Raw genomic sequence first — 25000 nt, forward strand, 5'->3', positions numbered from 1 at the left:
AGAGAAACATAGATGTAGAATCAAGTTTGATTATTCCCCGAATATAGAACTGACGCGTTTAAAGAAAAACCATGAAATCTTTCACCTGTGCTTAAATTTTCAGGCAAAAAAAAATTGAAGCGTTGATTGAAAAAAAAAATAATCCTAATTTTATGAAAAAATTTTGCTACTGCTATTTCTTATTGATTGGTAAAAGCGAATGAAGCGAACGCCAAAAAAGTCTGAAGTCCTGCTTTAGCAAGACGTTCAGACTGGTGAGTCAATAAAGCAATGACATGAAGGCAACTTACTTCCTCATCCAAGCGTTTTTCGACATTATGTATCATGTGTAGTTGTGTTCGCCGATATTTCATTAGCTCTGTATCGAGTTCAGCTCGAAGCTTCGCTTCAAAGGCGGCTTCGGCACTGGTTCTTTGTCTTGTAAGTTGTGCTTTCACATCCTTCAAAGCCGACTCATACGCAGTTCGCGACAAACCACGTTCTTTCAGACTCTAAAGAGAAAACAACTATAACTTTGTAAGCTTTAAAGTTATCCCTGCTGAAGGTACACGAAGAATAATAATCTTGGAGACTTCTAGTTTTTTTCAAATTTTCATTCCTAATATGACCTAGTGCCAAGTTTCAAATAGTACTTGTAGTTTATTTTTCCAACTTGAAAAGAAGTTGATATAATTCACAACAATGCATAGTTCACAAGAGACACAGGGTTCTTTAAAAAAGTTCGTAAAGACCAACATACCAACAACGGACTAAAAATCAATGTTTCTTGGCATGTCGATTTGATGGAAAGTCATGGATAAATGATATCGATAAATCAAAGCTTCCTTACACCTCAGAAAAAATGCTTACGTTCTTGGCAATCTCCTTATTATGACGGTATTCTTTCAGCTGAGAATTTGAAAAGCATCGCATCTCATGAGCCTGGCGGGTCTGTAAATGCTCGGCAAAATGAACATCAAGGCATACAACACTAGCAAAAATTTTGCTCTGGCTACACACATGGATACATTTTCGAGATGTTCACCCCTTTAACACTATCGTATTTATTGCTTTGACTGATGTTTCAGAAATCTGAGCACTTCGCAAGCAGGAAGTGAACGACTTTACGACAAAATACTCCTAGCATTGCTTTTACGGCGAGCGTTATTGGACGCTCCCTCGTAAAAGCAATGCTAGGAGTATTTTGCTTCACAGAAGCGAGGGATGGGATTACAAGTTCTATCCTACCTCTGCGATTGCAGATTAGAGGCGCCGACGCATTCACCAAGAAAAACCAAAACAATGTGCGCCGGAAAAGTGACATTTTCGAGGTCAATATAACGCTCAAAGTATAGTCGGGTCAAAACGACCTGAAGCTCGGTGCAGTTGTGCAGGAGGCTGCCCACGGAGCGGTGCGGTGGAGCATAGCGGTTAAAGTCATTGGGATACCCTTGCTAGCACCACTCATCGCTGCAGTTCGCTATGGTCCCACGTCGATCCCAACCCCCAGCTACCCAGAACCACTGTACAGTACTTACGTAATCGAGTGCAGCCGCTTACGTAAGTGCACCAGGCTTCATGTCGTTTTGACCCGATTATGAGATAATTTCCTTCTTCGTTACAAAATACAAAAGTTACAAAAACTACGATACTGATATTGAATTAGAAATAACACCGAAGAAAACTGGTCTGGTTGTGATTAATAAGCACAAAGATAAACAGCAAGACTTCTTCATCAACTTAATAAACATCATAACATCAATTACTATACCATATTCGCATGGGTGACTTGACTAAAGGATGTACGCTAAATTTTGACATATTCGGACTGATATTATCGCCTGACACGGCTCCACATTGCGATTGCCCACATCTTCGCTGTCGCTCATGACCATAGCTTTGCCAAAACATCTCGATCTTCTGCGAGAGCTTGACAGAATCAATCCATTCGTCGCTATCCCACCTACGCCCATAGGAATCAGAAAGCGATGAGAGCGATTCCACGACATAGGTGCGACGACGCTAGATATTAAAATCAGCGGGATTATAGTGCACCTGTACTACGCAATAATTCCAAGCGGTTTTTCTGAAAAGTAAATGAGACACTCTGAGCCGTTTTAAAGTCTAGGCAGCTGCGCGCCACTCCCCTGGAGTTATCCTCCGCAGGTCCTTAATTTTAAGGAGGAATCCTTTGCTTTCAAAGACTGTATACATGCGTGCAGACTGGTTGAATAGTAGTTGGCAGTTTACATTATCGAAGGTATTTAATTTATCTTCACCAGTATGATGATGACGTTCACGCCTTTCATGTTTGCTTTCTTTGTTAATTGCCGAACAGAAAGACAAGAACTTTGTCTAATACTTCGAAATAAATCTTCAAATTACAGCAGTATCGAGCGCATAAAAGGATAAAACAGGATAAAATCTTTGGCAATCCATATGCGGATGCGCAAACGCGTTCTCCAGCAATTCGTAATCGTTGGGGTTTGGGAACGCATGTTGGCCTATACAATGACTTGAGGGGCCAGCAGATGTTCCAGTCGTTGTTTTTATCCTCCCAGACAATGTTTTAGCAGAGCATTTAACAGTCATCTTACCGTGACCGTGCATCGTAAGCCAGTTCGTGCAAATATATTGGGGGAAATGTTTTAAAGAGGTAAGCTAAACTAAAGTAAAATAAGTAAACCAAACTAACTAAAGTAAAGTGACAGCGAAGATGCAAAAAAAAGAATGCTCCTATCAGCGATAATCGTTTGAATAAAAAGAAGAAAAAAGCAAAAGAGAAAAGAAAGATCTTTTTACGAGGGTCTTTTAATTAAGTGACGAACACCGAACCAACATTGACAACCCATTGTGCTGCAAAACAAAACGCCAAAAATGTCAACCAAGAAAGTTACGTAGATTCCTGAAATAGAATCGCAAGTGAAAAAACTGGCGTAAGAGTTTGGTGAGAGGACGATTTTCTCAGTCATATTGTCAATGCGATCAACAGAGTCACTGTACTTGTACAACATAAACGGAATACCATACACACCCACTATCGTTTGTCAACATTTTTGTCGCAGAAACTCACATCATTATGTATCAGTCAATATGATAAAGAAAAAAAAACACTCACTAAAACCTGCTTCCTTAGCTTTTTTTCTCCTTCGTCCACCTCTCTCCGCTTCTTGTCCAGCTCATTCTGGTGCGCACTTTTAAAGCGTTGCCTTTCCTAGACGATTTTCGACATCTCAGACGTGACACCACAGAAAACAGAAGAGAATGAAATAACAGCAAAAAATTAGAAATTTAAGGTTTTTATTCACTCGTTTTCTTTTTTGTTTTCTTACAGAACATAAAAACATCAGCATTTCGAAGAATTCTAGAAAAGACCGGGAAATCTAAAAAGACGCGGAATTTCGAAAACAAGAGAATCGTACGTATTTTTCACCAGCGAAAATGCTACATTTTTGCCGCGTGTAAAACTTTCGCGTATGAAACATACAGTCAAAGCCAGATAACGTGGGATGCAATTATGAATGACCTGAACCGTGGTACATTTGCGTAAACAGCATCGCTCTAAGTGGCGCCACGGAGTTGGCAAGTTAGAACCTCTGCAGTCAGATTGCAGAAAGCGAGCGTCCTACTTCGATCCCAACCGCCAGCTCCATTGCGCCATCTCGAGAGCAGCAGCTTCAGCAACTGTATCAGGCTTCAGGTCGTTTTCACCCGAATATAATGGATCATTTACTCTCACAATGAAAGTCAGAAAGAGAATTAGTTTTGCGATAGATCGAATGGCAACTTGAAAAATCATCTTACTGTTGACTGGGAACATACCACGAAATTGGTGATGTTGGGATCTCCTTATGAATAGGTAGGAGTAGAGATAAAGAACATGGAACGAGCGCCATCACACTCAATTATCTTTTATTATCCTGCAAAACGCTGTGAGATACGGCTCTACCGTTCGAATTTTCACCCGAGCCACCTACCACAGGCAACGTGTATGAGAGCAGGCATACGTCTGCCAGCGAGTGGGAGGAACGATGTTAAAACCCACTGATTGACCGCCAGCAGACGCAGTGCATTTGTGTGTTCCTGGGTTTTCTTTTGCGCAGCACTAAAAATCGTGACACGATTTTTAGTGCTGCGCAAAAGAATCTGATCGACAACGTCGTTTCCACCCCGTTCTTCAGGACAATCAGAGGGAATTAAGCGTGATGGCGCTGATACTCGTGATCTACGAATTTTACCCTAACCCCCCCCCCCCCTAAATTCTAAATATTCGTGAGGACATTCTAGTACGTTCAATTTCGTGATGTGCCGCCTCAAAACAATGATATTTTACCATGAAGTATTGAATGCCTTCGTTGCCGGTCAAGTTCGCGAGTATCCTTTTTGAGATTTTTCACTTTGTATAAAGGTCATTTCCTAGTCCTTATTTATAGTTAAAGGAATCCAATTCACTCAACGAAGACAACTTGATATAAAAAGGATACAACGCTACTAAGTTAGTTCCACACAGTAAATGTAATGACAATGAAGCGCTAACTTTTCCATATCCAGCAACCATCTGATCCAATTCTTTGTCCAACCTTGCACGAAGTTGCTCGATGTCGCTCGCACAACGTTCCTCTAGCTGAATATGTGAATTTGGATTTTAGAAAACAACAGTGAAAAAACAAACGACGAACAACCAAAACTACGGAACGTTGAAAGTGTTAGAACAATGAAACAAATGCTAATGTGCAAGATCCAGAACTCGAACACCTAATTTCACTTTTTGAAAACAGAAATTACCCGCAAAACGGCTGAAGATGCGCCAATCACATGAGTGCTTAATAAATAGATTTTGAAAGTTGTGCTCGTCTGTTGAGTAATCATACTTCTGGACCACCCCAGAGTTTGATGGAAAATGATTAAGCTGTATTACTCACCTGTTGCATTTCCTTGTGATGCATTTGTCGCAAACGTTTGTATCCATTCATTTGTTCATACATGTTGTTTTCCTTGTTATATTCTTCCTGCTCTCTCGATATCAGTTTAGCAGACCGCAAAGTTGAAAACTTTGATCTTCGTAGCGTGGCCATGTCATCCTAGAGAAGTGTTGGATCCAAGTGGCCAAAACATCATGAAAATTGGAAATTCAAGAGTCAACTGAAAATACTTTGCGCTACACCAAAATACACATGAAATCGTAACAGGGGACGACCAGAACCTATGAGTTCCTAAAAAGATTAAGTACGCTTTAAGCTATTCAAAAAAGCACTGGTAGAGTCAAAACGACATGAAGCACGGCGCAGTTAGGTAAGCGTCTGGTAACGGTTGGTAGCGTATGTATCTAAGGTTAAAAGATAAAGTTGCCGGCGTTAATCAATCCGCTTGGGATGTGCCCCCACGATCACTTCAATTCAGAATCGTTTGAGATTCACGAACGTGTAAGTGGCCTATACAATGACTTGCGGGGGCTAGCCGATGTGTCAAATCAGTGTTTGTACCCTCCCAGACAAGTCCGGTACCAATTTATCGGTACCACGGAGGGATGAAAGGCTTGGTGAGCACTAGGGCGGATTCGAGCTTAGTCCGTGTGTGTGTGTGTGTGTGTGTGTGTGTGTGTGTGTGTGTGTGTGTGTGTGTGTGTGTGTGTGTGTGTGTGTGTGTGTGTGTGTGTGTGTGTGTGTGTGTGTGTGTGTGTGTGTGTGTGTGTGTGTGTGTGTGTGTGTGTGTGTGTGTGTGTGTGTGTGTGTGTGTGTGTGTGTGTGTGTGTGTGTGTGTGTGTGTATATATATGTGTATGTGTGTGTATGTGTATGTTTATGTGTATGTGTATATGTGTATGTGTATGTGTATATGTGTATATATGTGTACGTGTATGTGTATATGTGTATATGTGTATATGTGTATGTGTATGTGTATGTGCGTGTGTGTGTGTCACGAAATTCGAAAAAGGGGTGCGACCCGGCATCGGATTGGTGCGCTATGGTCGTATAGCTATAAAATGGGTTGCGACGGGTCCTACGGTGTCGGAATGGTGCGCCGGCGCCAGATACCCATAGAAGGGGTGCGACGGGTCCACCGGCGGCCGATACCGAAGGAAGGGGTGCGACGGATCCAGTCCACAGGGGTTACACTGGCGCGCCGGCGCTCTATACCTATGGAAGGAGGTGCGACAGGTCTACCGGCGTCGAAATAGTGCGCAATAAGTTCGTGTGCATGGTGCAAAAGATAGATGGTTGCAGCCGTTTCAAAGCCGTGGCCACGGGCGCTTTGCTTTACACCCTATATGACCTATATGACTCCTCCGTGTGTTCATTTCCTTCTTCGTTCGCCTCAAGTTGGTATCATGCCGCTCTCAGAAAGTGGAAACACGCATGCAGACGGGTGCTTAAATAGTAGCAAGATGTTTATGTGATCTGACGTGGAACGTTATCTTTATCAGTAAGATGATGTCCTTCACGTCATTTTATGCCGAAACATCATTCTTTGATAACTGTTTATAGAAAACAGGAGAAAAACCCATATTTCGTGTGATACTTTTAAATTTCGTCCATAATATATTGATAAGGAGTGTTTGAAGCTGAAGTTCGAATATACTCCAAATGTAGAACTGACGCGTTTAGAAAGAAGACTATGAAATATTTCGCTTAAAGTTATAATATAAAAAAGGAAGAAAGATTGTTGGAGTCCAATTTCATAGAACTAATTACACTAATATTAATTTTCGTTGATTAGTGAAGGCGAGCGAAGCAAACAACACAGAAAGTCTGAAGTCCGGCTTTAGCCGGACGCTCAGATTGGTATATATATATATATAATATCATTATATATGACCAGTCTGAATGTCCGGCTTAAGCCGCACTTCAGACTTTCGGTGATTTTAGCTTCGCTCCCCCTCACTGATCAATGAATGTTAATAGCAGTGGTGTTTTCTGTAAATTAGATGTGTTTTTTAAACAACGCTTTCCTTCTCTTCTTTATATTATAAATTAAGGCGAAAGATTACGGAGTTTTCCTTCTAAACGCGTCAATTCTAAATTTGGAGAATATTCGACCATCAGCTGCAAACACTCCTTCGAAGCCAGAATAATATAGATACAATTTGAAAGCATTACTCGAAGTATGGGTATTCCTCCTGATTTTTCCCAATAGTTATCATATATCAGAATGATGTTTTAACATTAAATGACGTGAAGGACATTATCCTACTGATAAAGATAACGTTCCACGTCAGATCACATAAACATCTTGCTAGTACTTAAGCAGCCATTTGCATGCATGTTTCCACTTTCTGAGAACGGCACCCTACAAACTTGAGGCGAAAGAAGGAAGTAGGCACGCAGAGCAGTCATAAAGGTGAAGAGCAAAGCGCCAAGTGGTTACGGCTATGAAACGGCTGCAACCATTTACCTTTTGCGTCATGCACACTAAGTTATTGCGCACCAATGACCGGGTCCATCGACGCCGGCGGACCCGTCGCACCCCCTTCTATAGGTATCTGGCGCCGGCACACCAATTCGACGCCGGTGGACCTGTCGCACCCCCTTCTACAGGTATCTGGCGCCGGTGGACCCGTCGCACCACTTTCTATAGGCGCCGGCGCGCTAGTGCAACGCCGGTGGACCCGTCCCACCCCCTCCTATAGGTATCTGGCGCCGGTGGACGCGTCGCACCCCCTTCTATAGGTATCTGGCGCCGGCACACCAATTCGACGCCGGTGGACCTGTCGCACCCCCTTCTACAGGTATCTGGCGCCGGTGGACCCGTCGCACCACTTTCTATAGGCGCCGGCGCGCTAGTGCAACGCCGGTGGACCCGTCCCACCCCCTCCTATAGGTATCTGGCGCCGGTGGACGCGTCGCACCCCCTTCTATAGGTATCTGGCGCCGGTGGACCCGTCGCACCACCTTCTATAGGCGCCGGAGCGCTAGTGCAACGCCGGTGGACCCGTCCCACCCCCTCCTATAGGTATCTGGCGCCGGTGGACCGCGTGCGCGTGGAATTGGTGTGCCGTGGTGCAGTATTGCGCAGTAACCTCGTGTGCTTCCGCAGAAGGCAAATGAGACGTTGCAACCGTTTCATAGCATAGAAAACCCATACTTTAAGAGTTTCTGAAGCTGCAGTTCGAATGATCTCCAAATGTAGAACCGACACGTTTAGAAAGAATGCTATGAAATCTTTGCCCTAAATTTATAGAAGAAAAAGAAAGCGTTGTCAGAAAAACAATTCTAATTTTATCATATGAAAATGCCACTACCATTAATTTTCATTGATCAGTGAAAGCTAGCAAAGCGAACGCCACAGAAAGTCTGAAGTCCGGCTTTAGCCGCACGCTCAGAATAAAATATATATATATATACTGTTTTACGTCGACAGTACATATTATATATGTGTGTATATATATGTACTGTACATATAACATATATACATATATACCGCATATATATATATATATATATATATATATATATATATATATATATATATATATATATATATATATATGTACTGTTGACATAAAACGTGATATATCGGGATGATTCACAGCGTCCCCGAGGAAGGCTTAGCCTCAGGCTCTCCGACAAGCTCCGTGGATCTCTTTTTGTCTTGTGCTTCATAGTTTTTCAATTGTGTTTGAAAAATAGTCCATTAATAGGGCAACACATTCGTAGCAAAGTACTTTTCTAGTTCTTAGTTTTGCCTGTTTTTTTTCGCTCCAAGATTCCAGTTCGTAGAGACCAAATTTCTCCTCCATTTGTTAGTGAGCTTATACATGACTAGCGTTCTTCGTAGTCGCTAGTTGCAGTGAAATTCGAATAATTGTCTTAGAAAAACGGTAACTATGCATAATTAGAGAGAATTACACAGGTATCCAACTACTACAAATTGAACAATATTTAAAGAGATGCCCTAGCGAAACGAAACTATTAAGGAAGCGGAAAAATGAGCTTCCTTAGTACTACGATGAGTTATGCTAATTGTGCACAACTATACAAAACAGAGATACAGTCCCTACGAACGACGATCTTAGAGGCACCCTAAGAGCAAAAGAAACAGCAAAATTAATGAAAGGAACTTTACTCAGATTACGTAATCCTATTCACAAACTACCATATGAAAAAAGAAAAACTATTGAAAAAACGAGAAGAAAGACAAGAACAAGAAGCTTTGTGGAGAAAGGATGTTGTTCGCCTTTATCACAATGTGTCCCTGATACAATGTCTTACGTCGATCGTATGTGTTCGCATGTGTGTACATGTGTCCACGCTAAGCGGTAAGAAATCGTCTTTTATTCTTGAGCCTATACACTCTTTTTTCAAAACGGTTTCAGCACATGCTAAGAACTTTTTTCACAAACCGGGTAAGTGTTTACCTGATAAAAGTGTTTTCTACGTCATTTAGAATATTCTGCAATGTCAAATAGTGAAGAATAATGAAGCGCTTACGTCGAGCGAGAAGTGCGGCTCAAGGCTCCGAATGTCCGCGCGGGTGTCTTAGTTTGTCTTAGTTTTTGTCTCGTGTGGCAAAGAGTAGGGATTGGAAGCCGATGAATGTAACCAACTGCGGGTAATAAGTATTCAAATTACACAATCAAATTGCAAAATCAAGCATTGCTCTTGAGTTCAAAATCAGTAGATGTCGAACAGTTTTGAAAAAATAACATAAAATAAGTTCGTTTCTTGAAATGGTTTTCAAGAGACAATAAAATAGAACGACCTCTGATTCAATTGATTCAGCGATCGATTCAAAGTGATAGGCGCAGCGCAAAAGCAGAGTATTTCATATTTTGGAGAGGTGAGAAGTTCTTGTTACCCGCGTAATATTCCTAGTCTTGAAAGCAGGAAGAAATGCAGGAGTCCTAGTTCAAGTCATCTGAAGTTTTGAGGCTTTCACGAAGTATAGCTATAGGGAAACGAATAACCTTGCATTTATACAATGTATCTTCGAATTTAAACAGAAGCACAAAACAAAACCAGAAAACAAGTTAGCATAAAGGATGGGAGGAAAACACTAAAGAAAGTGTTGCAATTCTCACAAAATTACCTTCGAAAGAATTGTCCAAAAGTAATTGGAAGACTAACGTGTGGAAAGGGTTGAAGTCGAGATTGAGCAAAATACAAACAGTTGTTAGTTTAAAACCAGCTGTATCTGAATCCTAGTAATAACATGAAAATAACCCGTGAATCTAGAAAATACTTTTAGGTCCAAATCTACTGCTTCGATAATGCAACCCAAGTATAACAGTCGATTTTTTTCATTCTGTAAGTAAATCGCCCTAGGAAAATCGTTTTTTTAAGCAAATGTTCATGGTTCTTCTCAGAAGTTGAAACTTTTAAGTATGACACCTCTAGGTGTCACTTGAGAAGAGCGATTCTGCAGAGGCGCAGCGATAAGTAAAAAACTCACCCTAATGTTCCTATCCGTAGAGTGAATGGGACTTGCAGGACGGGTACTTTGCGAATCAGAACCATCTAAGGACACATTTCCTACAGGAATCAGCGTGCGATTCTGAAAGAATTGTCGCTGAAGTGAAAGTTCTATGAAAAGGATATACGAAAAGACACACCTCTCCCTCAACAATATCAGATCGTAAGCTAGCTGGAATCGGTGGACGACTACTACCGCCATTGCCGCCACTACTGCTCTGCATAGATCGGAATGAATTGAGGCTTTTCATTGAACCACTTTTTGAACTTGTAGAATCGCCTGGAAGAGGCACGTAATGTAAAAGAGAGCACGCACATGTAGCAGCATGTAGTAGAATAATGGTGAGAAATTCTGATTTCCTTAGAGATATGAGAAAGAAAAATTTCGTCATTAAAATACTAATGAAAGAAAATAAATCAGCGACTAAATGGAAAGATTTCAAAAAAGAAAATGAAAAAAGAAACCGTGCAGAGTCTAATGAGCCTACTACGTGGCTATGAACATCAAGACAACAAAAGATATTTTAGCCGTCTATGCCTACCTTTTCCAACGGATAACATTCCTGGATCGTTCACTATATCCTCCACCTCTTCGCATCCTCCACCTTAAGCGAAATCTCATGCAGAGAAAATGAAAATGTAAACACTAAGAAGCCAAAACAGTGTTGAAGAGCAACATAAGTAAGAGTAATTTTAAACGAAAGGAAAGAGTAGTGCACGATGAAAGAGGAGATGGTAATTAAGCTTCAGTAACTCATGCAGCATTAATATTCATAAGACAAGATAGAATACAAAACAGTTAGACTTATCGAACCAAAAAGAAAACGGATTCGATTCACGGTGACATCGTTGCAGAAAGCGTTACCATCATAGATGTTTGCTTCAAAAATTATTAAATGCGGAAATAAAACTGAGTTACGTAATAATATTTATTGTAGTATTGTTGAAGTAATAATTCTAGCGCATGAGGATATACTACTGTACTGTGGTGTTTGTACATATTTTTGCCATACTGAAACAATGAGTGGTAGCACACGAAGCTACCACGCTTTGCTACATTGTCATCGTTGGCTACCAATACGAAGTTTCGAATTTAACCGTGTTGCGATCAATGTCCTCAAATAATAAATCTATCGTTTTATACTGCACTGAAAAATTAAAAGTACACCCGATATTTGCAGGTTTGATAAAATAAAAGGATGAAGTGTCTGCCGTTAATCATCTGTTAGGGATGCACCACGTTCACTTCAATTTAGAATCGTTTGAGGTTCACGAACGTGTAACTAGCTTAGAAAATGACCTGAAAGGACCAGCCGATGTGTCAACTCAGCGTTTTTATCCTCTCAGACAAGTGTAGTACCAATTTATCGACACTGGAGGGATGGAAGGCTTGGCTGGCACTAGATCTAGGTCGAAACTTCGATCGATAGTGCAGACAGCGGCACCTCTTACCGTCTGCGCTACACCCGCCTCTTGACAAAATATTGTGGATGAAGTGTAGTTGAAGAAAAGTCCTATTTTTGGGAGTGAACATAGGGGGTCAGAGCACGGACTGAGACTACCGCATCTATAGAAGTGAACTGAAACTAACTGAATCACGTGACTCCAATGCATAAGGTCATAACGGAGAAGATTTTGAAGTTAAGATCACGTACTAGCGCGCAAACCTAGTATTGCGGCGCGCGAGGCTCTGGAGGTGTTTTAGATCCACTCCAAGAACCCAAAGATGAATCGCGAAGAGGAATGCCTCTGCATTACGCGGGAACTCCTATTCAAGGCTGACATTTGATTGTGCTAGTCACCCCTCAGGTATCTAGCAGTGGCAGGATAGTTATCCGATCGTAAGGTACGATATTCTCTTCTACTTTTAGCTATGAGGGAGTAGTGTAGCGGTTAGAGGTTTCGCTTCCTGCGCGATGGATCGGAGGTTCGAATCGGCTCTAGTGCTCACCAAGCCTTTCGTCCCTCCGGGATCGATAAATTGGTAGCAGAGTTGTCTGGGAGGATAAAAACACTGACCTGACACATCGGCTAACCCCCGCAAGTCATTGTATGGGCCAGTTACACGTTCGTGAATCTCAAACCAATCTGAATTGAAGTGAACGTGGGGGCGCATCCAAAGCAGTTTGACTAACGCCAGAAACTTCTTTATCCTTTTAGCTAAAATCCCAACAGTCAACTTGAAGCTTTCTTTGTTGGGCTGATAGGGTGTTTCATCGGATAAATCACGTTACTTCTTACCTTTTCATACTCTGAAGAAGGCAATATTGCCGAAACGTTAGCCACGAACGAAGGATTATAACAACCTCGTTCAAATGTAGAATAAGATGGAATAAAAGAACGAAGGAGAATCTATTTTTAAAATACAACACAGTTTCTTTTCAAAGAGAAAAGAAGTGCCATATGCCTCCGCGCGGAACATAAAAGCTGAAATTAGTCAAATAATAAAAGAATACAACCATTTCTTCAATGCAGATTAATAAACAGGATTTCATTGCGCACTGCAATTGCATCAGTTTTCGATGCTCACAGCCGAGGATCCGTTCACTAAATTGAACTTAGAACAGCTTTTCACGCAGATCGCCTTTACAGAAGTGCGACTGCAGATGGAAATAGAACAAAAATCAATAGTACCAAATAAGTACTTTACATATTCTAGCACAATTTAGTTTTTATCAGAGTTCTATTCTGGATGCCTTGAAATCTATTTGCAATGTGATGGGAATGACAACCCGGTCCGTCAAACATTTCTTGCCAAGGTGGGCATCCCTACTTCATCGCCGCACATTGGGCTATGAAGCCGCTGCAACAATGAGAAAGAGGGGCTAGCCTTGAATTTTGCAATTCTCAGGCTCCATCGCTATACGGGAGTCCATGCGAAAAATTGCTAAATTTCCACATACGCTTCCTTCTCGAACACAATTCTCCATGGCAGGCACATTGCAAATGTTCTCACTTCTAGTTTAATTCAAAATAATATCACTATGGAATAGGTTTTCGGTTCGTTTGTTTTTATTTTGCTAGTCATCATTTCCAGTGACAATTTCTGCTCCATTTGATTATCTGTCCTCTATTACCAGAGTTTCCTAAACTCAATATTTTAAAGTATTTAGCTCACCGTTGTACGTTTATTAAAAACGCAGGATGTTTGCTAATTTTAAAGGACTTGTTGGAACTAAATCAAGTTTGAAAAGTGCATAGCGGAGGACAGACTACGAGATTCTTTTCTTTTCATAAAATAAATTATCCAATGGGTGATGGTTTTTTACAGCAGATTTAAAAAAAAAAAAACTTTCCTACCATTTTGTTGGTGAAAATGTGGATTTCTACAATAAAAACGTCAGTCACAGCGAATCTTCCTTTTTCAAAAACAAAAAAGGTGACCGAAAAGTAGTAGAATGTTTCACTAATTATGCTTCATACACGTACATATTCGCAATGTTCACAGATGGCAGCATAACTCTGCGCTCTTTATAACCACATAGTTGAAACTGCACAAAGATTAACTACTAAAGAGCGCCTCCGTTACTTGTTGCTTCTGCCACAAACAAGTACTTCCTCTTGAAGTTGATGGTGGTGATATCGCCTCGTTTTCTGCTAAGGTGCACATCCTAACATTTGAAGGCTTTCGTTAATCCACTTATTTCTAGACACTGTTGGAGCTCTTCCGAAGGGAATCATTTCAGACAACACATATTCCTTTGAAACCTAAGAAGCGAATCAGTTGACCCTGATATATCTTGTTAAGGTGTTTTCTTTTTACAACTACTTCGGTTGGCAACGAAAATAAATAGGAGGGAGGAAATGGACAAACTATGCTTTCCAATGACAACTATTGAATCAAAGCACTGAGCAGCTGGGTGTCACATGATAATAAAGCTACAAGAAGACCGCTGACCCGATGCTCACATTTTATGCGAACTTCTTTAAGGAAAGATGGAGGTGATACTGTTGGCTTCCGCTCGAGCAAATCGAAGAAGTGCTGCCTGCTATCACGATTATGTAGCGCTGTTCGCCGTGCAGCTGTGAAATCTTGCTTGAGTAATGTATAAAAAAGGATAAAGAATGGAGTAGCTGGCATGTCAACCCGCATGGGGAGCGTTGTTGCTGCAACTCGTAATCGTTGAGGTTTTGGAACGTGCTGGCCTGTGCAATGACCTGCGGGGGTCAGCCAAATCAATGTTTTTATCCTCCTAGACAGGTACAAATTTGTCGATGACGACGGGATGAAAGGCTTGGTTTGACTAGGGCGTTTTGGAACCTTCGACCGTGTAGCCACAGCGGACCTCTTACTGCGGTTCACCCGCCCATAAGTAATGTATATAAACAGGAATATGAATTTACTAGCAGAATGCCATCATTACTTTGACGTTTCGCAGTAAATCATTCACAATGGGTAGTTTTCGCAGTTTGTTTGATATAATATACTCATTAAGCATAATACAATTTCTAGACTTAAAAACGATGAACCCTAACGCAAGGTGCGGTTGGAGATGGTCTCAATAATTAGATCCATTACACTGAAGATAGAAGAATGTATGGAATTAGTGATAGAAAAACTGGAATGAAAGCAAATGAATTTAAAAAAACATAAACACAATATACCTTGGGTGTTATCACTATCCTTATTTTCAATTTCATCGAGATACATCAACTTTCTCATCTTCTTATACTGAAAATTGTCCAACTCCATAACCTAGAAATTTTCCGTTCCACTATTTTCGACGGCAATGAAAAAGAGGGTGAAAGGAATTGAAACGAAACAGAACAGCAACGCTGGAAAACTTCCTACTCACAATTGCTTTCGTTCTGGATATTAGTTCGTGGATGACTCCTCTGTGTTCTGGATGCGTGATGAACAGGTGCTTTAATTTAAAAGAGAAAACTTTAAAAGTAGTATCAACTATGAGAATGAACGATAATTTCGTCATTATAGTTATAGTTGTACAATTTGAATCCTCAATGATTCAGGTTTGTTCCTTACACAGTGGTCTAATCAGCTTACATTTAACAAATCTCCAGTGGATGGGCGTTCTTCGGCTTCTTTTCGTAAGCAAATATCTACAAAGTCTTTGAACCGCTCAGACCTGGAAAAAAGGACGAAAATCAATACATTCTAAGTGAAGTTCATCGGCCAAGATGTTCAGCACTACGCACGACATATAAAGGTCCAAAACTGAGATTAACATTACCATTCGGGTTGATTTTCATTAGTGACAGGGGCCAATTTCGGAGGATCATTCTGAGCTATGTGGTACAGAGCGGACATGGCATTCATATTGAACAGTGGTGGCCGCCGTTCAGCTACAAAGGGAAGAGTATTCTAAGCAACGCTTCGTACACAAAGCTTGCAGAATTACTTAGCTAAAAACGACGCATTTTTGTCAGTCAGGCCCGGACAGCAATTTCTGCTGTATTTTCTCCCCACTTACTGAGTGAGAAGACGCAAACAAAACAAATTAAAATATTACATATGTTCTCCAATCATGCAGTTGTAATGGTTACACGTATTTATTATGAGAGTATATATACAATATAACGAACAAGTCCTTACTCCTTTGTTTGAATACTTGTTGTAATGTTAATGTTTGTCTTGAAAGCTAGGATGATTTTTACACCTTCACTGACTTTTCTTGGGCCCAGGAGCCGTCCAGATAGAAATACCTCTGTCATTATGTGCCAACAACCGAAGTTTGGCCCCTTTGGAATGGAGCGCATACAATTTTCTACCTTCCTCTCGGAATTAGTTAATCGCTCATTTTATTGATTTTCGCTTGCTTCTGCATTAGACGTAGGTGAAGGCATCTAGCACTCTACCGCACCGCTTCTAGCGCATATGCCTAAGGAGCTTCACTGTGCCTCATGTTGTTTTAACTCTACTATAAATATATATATATATATATATATATATATATATATATATATTTTTATATATATATATATATATATATATATATATAGATGCACCTCCGCTCTTTTGTCAATGTGCAGAACATGATAAGTGAACAGTGAGCTTTGAGTACTACGAGTTGCGCCAAAAACTCAACCTGGGAAAAGGAGCAATCATCAACAACACGTTGGGGGACAACAGTGTTTCCAATTCGAAGGTCATCTGCTAGTTTAAAGGCATCAACAACACGTTGGGGGACAACAGCGTTCACCCCACGAATCTGAGGTGGTACGGATTTCAGGTGGAGTATTCGTATACGGGATCGTAGATTATGGAGAGATGGTAATTGGCGTAAAAAACGGCCCGGAAGATGCGGCTTCGGGTGTTCCGGCCCGCTATGTTCTACAAGGAGTTCGATTGGAGCGCGCCAGCTTTGCGCACGCCCGAAGCCGTATCTTCCGAGCCGTCGCTTCGCGGCAAGAGATACATGCTTCCAAGACGAGCGCAGGAAACGACTGTTCCCTCCTTACAAATGACTATGAGCTACCTCCTACAGGCGAGACTATCACAGCAGCCGTATACGACGATAAGGTTCAAAAATTCATCGATGCAACTCCGGAAAATCTCTACTGCCCATTTGGTGCGTAATAACCCGCGGTCGCTTCGGAAACTTGCAAAAAAAATTGCGAGGCCAAAGCTGTCACTCAGTTGCTCACCAGCATTCGTCGGATCTCATAGACTACAATTAATTTTGACCGCTCAAACATCACCTGCACGAGATAAAGCTAGACAGCAAACACAAAACAGCGGTCGACTTTTTTCAACAACTTTTTAGCGTCGCAGCCTCCTGAATTCTGCGCAAAGGGAGTCAAACGTGGGAACGTAATAAAAAAAATTTGCGCTCTTTGGAAAACCCGACGAGTAAAACTACAGTAAATGCCAAAAAGGTAAAATCAGATGCTGAATAGGAAAAAGAAAAAAATACTGAGAATAGAAAATGGAGAAAGAATAAAACACAAATTTCTGAACATTTTACAAAGACTTTCGAGAGGAACTTTCACCTCATTCTTTGCAGGTGCACTGATAAACGTGAATCATTAAGTTTTGTCTTACTTCTGTAAAAAAATTGTATTCATCATTCCCATTCCTCTCTCCCATAGCAGAGCAAAAATAATTCCGAAAGATTGATGCAAAACGAAAAAAATTCCAAAGAATTGTCGCAAAAAAATCAGGAATAACACTGACAATTAACTGCAGATACCTAATTCAATGCATGTAATCCCAAGAGACCATATGTCAGCTTTTTCGGTGTAGTGACCCTCGTCCATGGCAAGAATCACTTCAGGTGCCATGAAGAAAGGGGTTCCTATGAATGTCTGAGCTGGATCTGTCATCGAAGCAGAACCGAAGTCTGCTGAAATTTAATACATACATTTCAACTAATTGCGACAGAAGTATATGACAGAAGTGTTGAATGAACTGAATGGAATATGACAAGGACACTCTTTCTAACAGAAGAGACCGCCGACTCCAAGGGTTATGGATTGTAAATAAGAGCAGGACAAAAAGACAGAACTAACCAAGTTTAACGTGAGCGGAGTCCGACAACAGAATGTTTCCTGCTTTGATATCTCTATGTATGCGTTTTAGCTGGTGCAGATAATGTAAAGCCAAGAGGGTTTCGCAGCAAATCGCGGAAATCTCGACCTCCCGCAGTCCTTGCCGCAGAACATCAACAATGTCGGCTGCGGAGCCAATACAGTATTCCATTACAAGCTGAAAAGGAGAAAAATTAATGAATACCTGAGGTTCCCATGAGTAATCACAAGGAAGTCATGAAGGATAACTTGCCCAACAGGTTTGTTCTTTTAAAAAACATGCTTTGTACTCGACAATATGAGGATGTTTGATTTTGTGAAGGAAGGACACCTCAAAATATCTCTATTACCAATTATCAGTAGACGAGCCATTCGCTAAGAAATACTTACTTCTTTCAGAATGTCGGCCCACTTTTCCCCAGCCTGCTTGCCCGAATAGGCCATCTTTTTAATGGCAACTGTTTCGCCTGCTTCTTTGTCAAATGCCTATATGGGCCACAATAGAACTGCTGACCAGAAAGTTATCATGATTACAGAAACATTCACTTACAAAGTAAACAGCTCCAAATGATCCATGCCCGATCTCCCTAAGATCGTCATATCGAGACTCTGGATCTTTATTGCTAAAGAGGGCAGCGATGGCAGGATCCTAAATTGGCAGTGCAATCGTATAACAATACTCGCATCCCTGATAAATCTGACTGGTCGAACTTTCAGAACAAAAGAAAGGAGAAAGAATAGGCTAATTCTATCTTGACTCTTTGAAGCGCTTCCTATGTACTACGAAATGAAGAGAGGTGGGGAAATCTACATTTAACAAAGGCAGTACTGCTCGCTTTCTCCTTGTTTTGAAAGGAAATGAGTAAAGCTGAAGAAGAACACTAAAATAAATACAAGAATTGGTTCCTGTTTGAAAGAGGAATGAAGTGGCAATTCTTAGACTTAAACTTAGAATCCTTAATCTATGCATTTTAGTTAACCATACTTCCTTCATGACAAAGCAATAAGTGATATAAGGTCATTTGCGGTTGAAATCTGAACAAATCTATGTTAACAACAATCACGGAAAGTCCATACCTTGATAACACCAGGTTTAACCCCGGAAGGGGCCATTATTAACGCGGAAACCCGCTGAAGGTATCATGAAACGTCAAATCAGTTACACGATAAGGATTTCTTGTCCTTTCTTCACTTCCCCGCAGAAAAGTGTTTACCTATAAAGGATAAAAGATGCAAACTCCAAACAGCATGGATCTTAAAAATGAAAATTACACCGGAGATTACACAACAATTGAAGGCACAATCACAATTCTTTTCTATACATCAACTTTAAAGAGAATGAATGTGGAAGAGGAAATGGTGACGGTTCTGTCATCAATGAATAAACGAAGAATATGAGTCAGTTAAGCCAATAAAGTGCACCAAGCGACTTTGAGTGATAAAAGGAAATGCGAAGATGTCGATGCAGGGCACTCAAAATTCCCTAGCGAGGGCAGCGTTGCCTGTACGTGACTCACAAACGGACCGCCAGATAAGCTGCATATGTGCGCACAACTCACAAAGCGGCAATGGAAAAACCGGAATCGTTCCAAAGAAAAAAACCAAATATAATCCACGCAAAACACAAAAGTCAATTAGTAGTGCTAGAAAAGCTAGTGAATTCAAGAACCAAAACAAAGCACGATCTGCACCAAAAGCACGAGTGAGAAGTGCGCAAATACGGGGAATAATCTAGAGCGCAGTTGACGTACACTCCACCGAAAATGCCATACAACACAACAGTACCACTGAAATTATTGTAGAAGCTATTCGTTTCCCAACAACGAAGTTTCCCAGCGCAAAGCTGTATGCCCAACCGCACAACGCTCTTGTTTTCGGGAGTCTGTAGCTTTCTCTCTTTGCAGTTTCACACGAAAACGTTCAAATGTCGACTAACTCACTTCGAATTAATTCTGCGATTAAATTTTTGCGATGTCTGCTTCGTAGACTATGCTAAGTATGTTGCTGAGGATTTCAGATGACAGCTATTATTGAAACATCGCCTGGAACTTGCGGCTGCAAAGGAGTACGATTTTGTGCATTATGTGAGACCTCTGATAGAGTTCAGAGGCTGAGGGTTGAGAATGACAAGTACGTTGGTGTTCCTCTTAGATCGTGTTGTGAGACGATACTTCCTTTGGTCAGGTATGCGGATTACGACATATATGTATTTGACTACATCACAAAGAGAGGAGTTCGTTGCCCTTCTTTGACATATACATCTTCTGTAGAAGACATCCAGTCTGGTAAGCAAAATTACTAATAGCATCAGTCAACAGTTATCGTAGTATTTGGTAGTGCAGTTCGGACTTTGTGTCTAGGTGCGTCTTTGAATATTATCCACTAGGTGTTGTCTTTATCCAACATGCAAACTGCATTCTTGTTAGGAAAGCCACAAACGAAAAGCGGTCGTGTTTTTAACCGTGTTACTTAACGCACCATACTATGATGCACCATATGATACTATAGATCGCAAACTACCCTGCACAGACTCCCTTCAAACAAATGTTTTTTTTTTAGTTTCTACTCTAACTGCTACATCACTATTCACCACATGTGAAGGACCATAGTGAAATATATTTGAATCGCGGGTTAACTTAATTTTAGAACGGAAGTTGAGCAAATTTCTAAAATTGGATCCTCTCTTGTGGTATGTAACGTTTACTTTGCAAGTCTTACAGCAAAAATGCGAACACCCTTAAAATTTGGTAACCACATCATCGAATCATCGAACATATGGCTTGTGGAGATGTAAAAAGGGTAAAATGTAGATGGGGAGGAGGCACTCATGGCGCCCTTATTTCTCAAAGTAAATAATTAAATTCATAACAGGCCATGAGACCTAAGCATTAATCTTAGATGATCTCTGACATGTAAGGTAAGGTTACTAAGAGAAAAAAGTAAGAACTGTACTCGACCTGCAATTAGAGCGCAAAAAAGTCTATAGAGAACAAAAACCGTTCTTAGCAGTCAGATACCGATTGCTGAGAAGCCGTATCTGGGATCACTTTCGGTTTCGTTGAAAGTACTACATGATTCCAATTGGCTATTCAGTTCTGGTAAGCCGGTTTGGAGAGTTTGAGTCAAAGCATTAGTAGTTCCAGCTCTATGATTTCTTTTTTTCTAGCAATTTTAGTTTTCATCCCATAGATCCTCAAAGATTTCGTTGGAAGTTACATGATGGCTGATGCTTAGGGTTGTTGCCCCGACTAACTTGGTTATTCACTTCCAGAAGACCCATTTGTAGAGTTTGGTGCGGTTAAAATAGTAGATATTTCTGTTCTATTTTCTTTCTGCTCTTATTAAGTTTACCCTACATATCATGGAGTCTCGAAGATTATCATAGGTTTTAGAACCCCGACTTACTCAGCTATTTACTTCAAGTCATGAACTAGCGATTGATGAAGTATCGCCTTCTCAAGTGGTGAAGCCATTTCTCAGTCAAGAAGGGTCTTTGCGCATACTGGATTTTTCAAGTTCTAAATTTCGAGTGCAGTTCAGTAAGAGCGTAGTTGAGTGCTCCTCTTCAACTACACTTTACCCTTATACGCACCTTCTTTTCATCATTTATGCAGGCGTACAGAGTTGCTTCGTGGAGTGAACTGATCAGCCTAGTGATCCTTCTAATCAGAGATGCGATAGTCGGAGTAAGTGTACTTTTGGACGGTTGACGAAGGATTCCTCATCGACGTGTCATCCCGACACGTCGTTTTACGCAGATTACACAAATATTCGTTCCTCTAGGTCGCGAAGACTGGATATTTCTGTTAAGGTTGAACCGTACATGGGATATTCGGAGCCGGTGCTCTGACCACCTTCACTTTTGTACGGTGAGCAAAGGGACTTTACTTTTGGAAGGTTGGGAAAGGGATTCTCATCACTTGAGCTGCACCCCATTAGCTAGACTCCCTTCAGCTGACGAAGGTCCGGCACCTCCCTATCGCACCTATGCTTCTAGTTTTTGGCTTCTTAGGGAGTGGTTCACGTTCTCGTTATGATACTTGCAAACAGTTTGCGCACTCGATCTACTACTACGGAGGACCCGATTTAGAAATTATGAATTTTTCTTTTAGCGTATGTCGATTCTCACTGATTGCAGTATGCTTCAGATGTGTACCATTTTGACACTCATTCATGAATCGAGTGAAAACCTCACGGCCTTCCCTCGGTTCTAAACAGGTGTTCCAGTTTGAGTTAGTTTTTACGCACACTAGTGTGTATTAATGTATGAAGCTAAGCAGTGATGAGTAATATTGGTTTTATTAAGGTAAAAGAATTGAATTTGCGACGATTGACCAGCTTGTGGCTAGTTTAACAGAAAGGTTAGCGCGACGTGCTCTTTAGAGCAATTTTGAATTTTTACGCTCTCTGCAAAAGTTATTGAAACGCATCACATGTCCTCTCCTCATCATTTTACCCAAGCCAAATGCATAAGTGTCTCTAATCTTCGGTCGTTGAACTATAACGGAGTATCGAATGGCTTCTTTCCTATTTGTGAAGGGGGATCGTTCCTACCATCACCGTTTCGATGGGACATTCGATGAGGCTGACCGCGTTTTCCTCCCTGCAAGGCGCCCAGATTTCAGAAACATAGATCGAAGAACTAAAGAAAGATGGTATTGATCCCTTTTTCTTCTATCCTACATCTTCGATACCCTTGTATGCTCCCCAAACTGCTCGTATCCTCCCGCTCAGCTCGGAGGTCAAACGGTTCGTCACGTTGATTATTCGCTTCGGTGGGCGTGAAACCCTCACCGCATTGCGTTCTCAAAAGTGCCACTGAGTCTTTTCGGTGAGATTGAATCACACTGTCGAATATTATCTTCAGGTCGATAATGATGTTCTTATAAAGGATAAAGCGCACGGCGTTGATCAATCCCTATGGGTATGCGCCTACGCGTTCGACTTCAACTCAGACATCGCTTGAGGTTTATGAACGCGCATGCAGCCTTACCATGACTTGCGGGGGCTAGCCAAGTCAGTGGTTTCATCCGACAAGTCCGGTACAAATTTATGGACCCCGCCCAATGAAAGGCTTGTTTTGAAGTAGTGCGGATTCGAACCTCCGATCGAGTGTAGCCACAGCGAAACTTGTTGCCGACTGCGCTCTCTCTCTCTCTTACCAATCTTAAGAAGTGAGGACGAAATTCCAGAACAACTCATATATAACTGATTTGAGACACTATGCACTTGAGTCTCCCTCGATTCTTTGCGTCCCATTACACACGTTCGCAGGGATGCTGAACTTCACTGAAGAAGCGGCGAGTTGATAAGGTCTATTTTAATGTCCAAGCACAATTCTCGACATATTATATGTATACCCAAAACTTGTAATTCAATTAAGAAGTTTGAGATGAAAAATTGCAGTGAAATTGTGCCTGTCTGATGCCACAAAAGTAGGTTTAAAGTTGGAAATACGTACACTGGTAGGAATGAACAGAATTGGCAATCCATATGTTCGATGCCATGAAACCAAGATCTCTAAGCTCCAGAGATAGACTCTAAGTTGTAAGTTTCTTTTCTGATGAAAGTGCTAGTGTTCTCCGCTCGCTGCGATTTTTTCTTGGGATTTATCCAAATTCCACGGAAGAGGCGTTTGACTCAAAACGAAGGCGAAGTATGCTAAGTAGCGAACTGCAGATTGATTTTCTTCACGGACGTGACTCCTTGAAAATGCTACTTCCGGTACTGACTTGACACATTGGCTATCCCCCGCAAGTCACTCGCTGTGTAGGCTTCTTTCGTATATCTCCAACCATTCTGAATTGATGTGAAAGCGGTGGCGCTTCCCAGGCTGATTGATAAACGCCAGACACTTTATCCTTCTATCCTTTATGAATAAAAATTGAGTTTTGATGTATAAAATGTCCTCTAATGTTTTACACAGAATACCGAGCTATCTCAGCTCTCTTACTAATCTTAAGAAATGAGGACGAAATTCTGGAACAACGCAGACATAACTGATTTGAGACACTACGCGCTCGAGTATCCCTCGAGTATTCTTTATGAAGTTCTTATGGAATGATAAAATTCCGGTGGTCAAGCTATTGTATAACTCTCAAAGTACGCTTATGTATTGAGTAGGGGCGCAGTGGCTTCCGTGACCCTCCTCTTTCTTCTCAGGTGAGTCGAAGGCCTTGTTTAAATCTAGGAGGAGAGACACAGCGGCATCCTAATCTCTAGTGCTACTTCGATGAGTTTCGAAACATGAATGCATATGGCATAGTTCCGGATCCTTTTCGAAACCCTGCTTGCTCGCATTGTTGTCATCTAACGTTTCCTTCCCGATTGTAAAGATAACTGCGATGCGATGTGGGTCCCGTCTCCTATACATTATCACACCTTTCTGCTCATATACCTCTTAGAATAAGGATTCTTCAGACTTTCGAATTTGACTCCCTTTGGTCCGGATGCCGTGAGATTCTACACAGACACGGAGGGTCCGGCTTCTCATTATCGCACCTATGATCACAATAGAAATCTCGGGTAGCTTCCTCCAACGCACGGCTCAATGCAGCGGTTGTTCCATTACGGTTGCGGAGTCATCATTGTCTCTTGGTTTTCTTAGCGAAAGGTCATTAATGAAAAGGTCTCATTTTGTTTGCTTGTGTCAGGACTTAAAGAAATATGTCTCTATAATGTGTTCACGCTCAGCATCTTCGTAAAACCTCTTCACCCACGATGAGTTTCTATCTTGCATTGGCTATATATATATATATATATATATATATATATATATATATGTATATATATATATATGTATATATATATATGCATATACACATATATATATATATGCATATACACATATATACATGTGTATATATGTATATATATATTGTCCTTATATTCAAAGCACTTACGCTGACCTTTTTTTTGGTAGTAGGATGGTTTGGAACCAGCGACCGAACGTACAGCCGCAGCGGAACCTGTTACCAATCGCAAATTCGCCCTACTAAAGTTTGGATTAGTTTTTGATAATGATATTTTGTCAAAAAAAAAAAGAAAAAGAGGAAGTTTCTAGCGATGTGAGATAGTGGAGGAGAAAAGAAGTGTTTGCTTATAATGAATGCTGTTAAAATAGCT

General features: G+C 41.0%; 2 protein-coding genes across 3 annotated transcripts in view; one reads left to right on the forward strand and one right to left on the reverse strand.

The window, feature by feature from the left end:
* RB195_010210 (uncharacterized protein) overlaps positions 1 to 18988 on the reverse strand; it is a gene marked incomplete at both ends in the record, with an annotated part of 29360 nt that extends 10372 nt beyond the window's left edge. The window contains 18 exons of the mRNA XM_064191100.1: positions 291 to 491; positions 850 to 930; positions 3098 to 3193; positions 4517 to 4603; positions 4902 to 5060; positions 10368 to 10469; positions 10528 to 10667; positions 10930 to 10992; positions 14993 to 15083; positions 15184 to 15252; positions 15393 to 15474; positions 15580 to 15691; positions 17539 to 17691; positions 17858 to 18053; positions 18129 to 18206; positions 18266 to 18361; positions 18426 to 18524; positions 18953 to 18988. Coding sequence (XP_064048683.1) covers positions 291 to 491; positions 850 to 930; positions 3098 to 3193; positions 4517 to 4603; positions 4902 to 5060; positions 10368 to 10469; positions 10528 to 10667; positions 10930 to 10992; positions 14993 to 15083; positions 15184 to 15252; positions 15393 to 15474; positions 15580 to 15691; positions 17539 to 17691; positions 17858 to 18053; positions 18129 to 18206; positions 18266 to 18361; positions 18426 to 18524; positions 18953 to 18988 — 1941 coding nt within the window. The remainder of the gene's footprint in view (positions 1 to 290; positions 492 to 849; positions 931 to 3097; positions 3194 to 4516; positions 4604 to 4901; positions 5061 to 10367; positions 10470 to 10527; positions 10668 to 10929; positions 10993 to 14992; positions 15084 to 15183; positions 15253 to 15392; positions 15475 to 15579; positions 15692 to 17538; positions 17692 to 17857; positions 18054 to 18128; positions 18207 to 18265; positions 18362 to 18425; positions 18525 to 18952) is intronic.
* Positions 18989 to 19892: 904 nt separating this feature from the next.
* The window catches only part of RB195_010211 (uncharacterized protein), a gene marked incomplete at both ends in the record, with an annotated part of 15791 nt that continues 10683 nt past the window's right edge, over positions 19893 to 25000 (forward strand). For both annotated transcript variants that reach the window (XM_064191102.1, XM_064191101.1), the window contains 2 exons: positions 19893 to 20005; positions 20060 to 20160. In XM_064191102.1, coding sequence (XP_064048684.1) covers positions 19893 to 20005; positions 20060 to 20160 — 214 coding nt within the window. The remainder of the gene's footprint in view (positions 20006 to 20059; positions 20161 to 25000) is intronic.

This window comes from Necator americanus, chromosome III, assembly GCF_031761385.1.
Source record: "Necator americanus strain Aroian chromosome III, whole genome shotgun sequence".
Taxonomy (NCBI): Eukaryota; Metazoa; Nematoda; class Chromadorea; order Rhabditida; family Ancylostomatidae; genus Necator; species Necator americanus.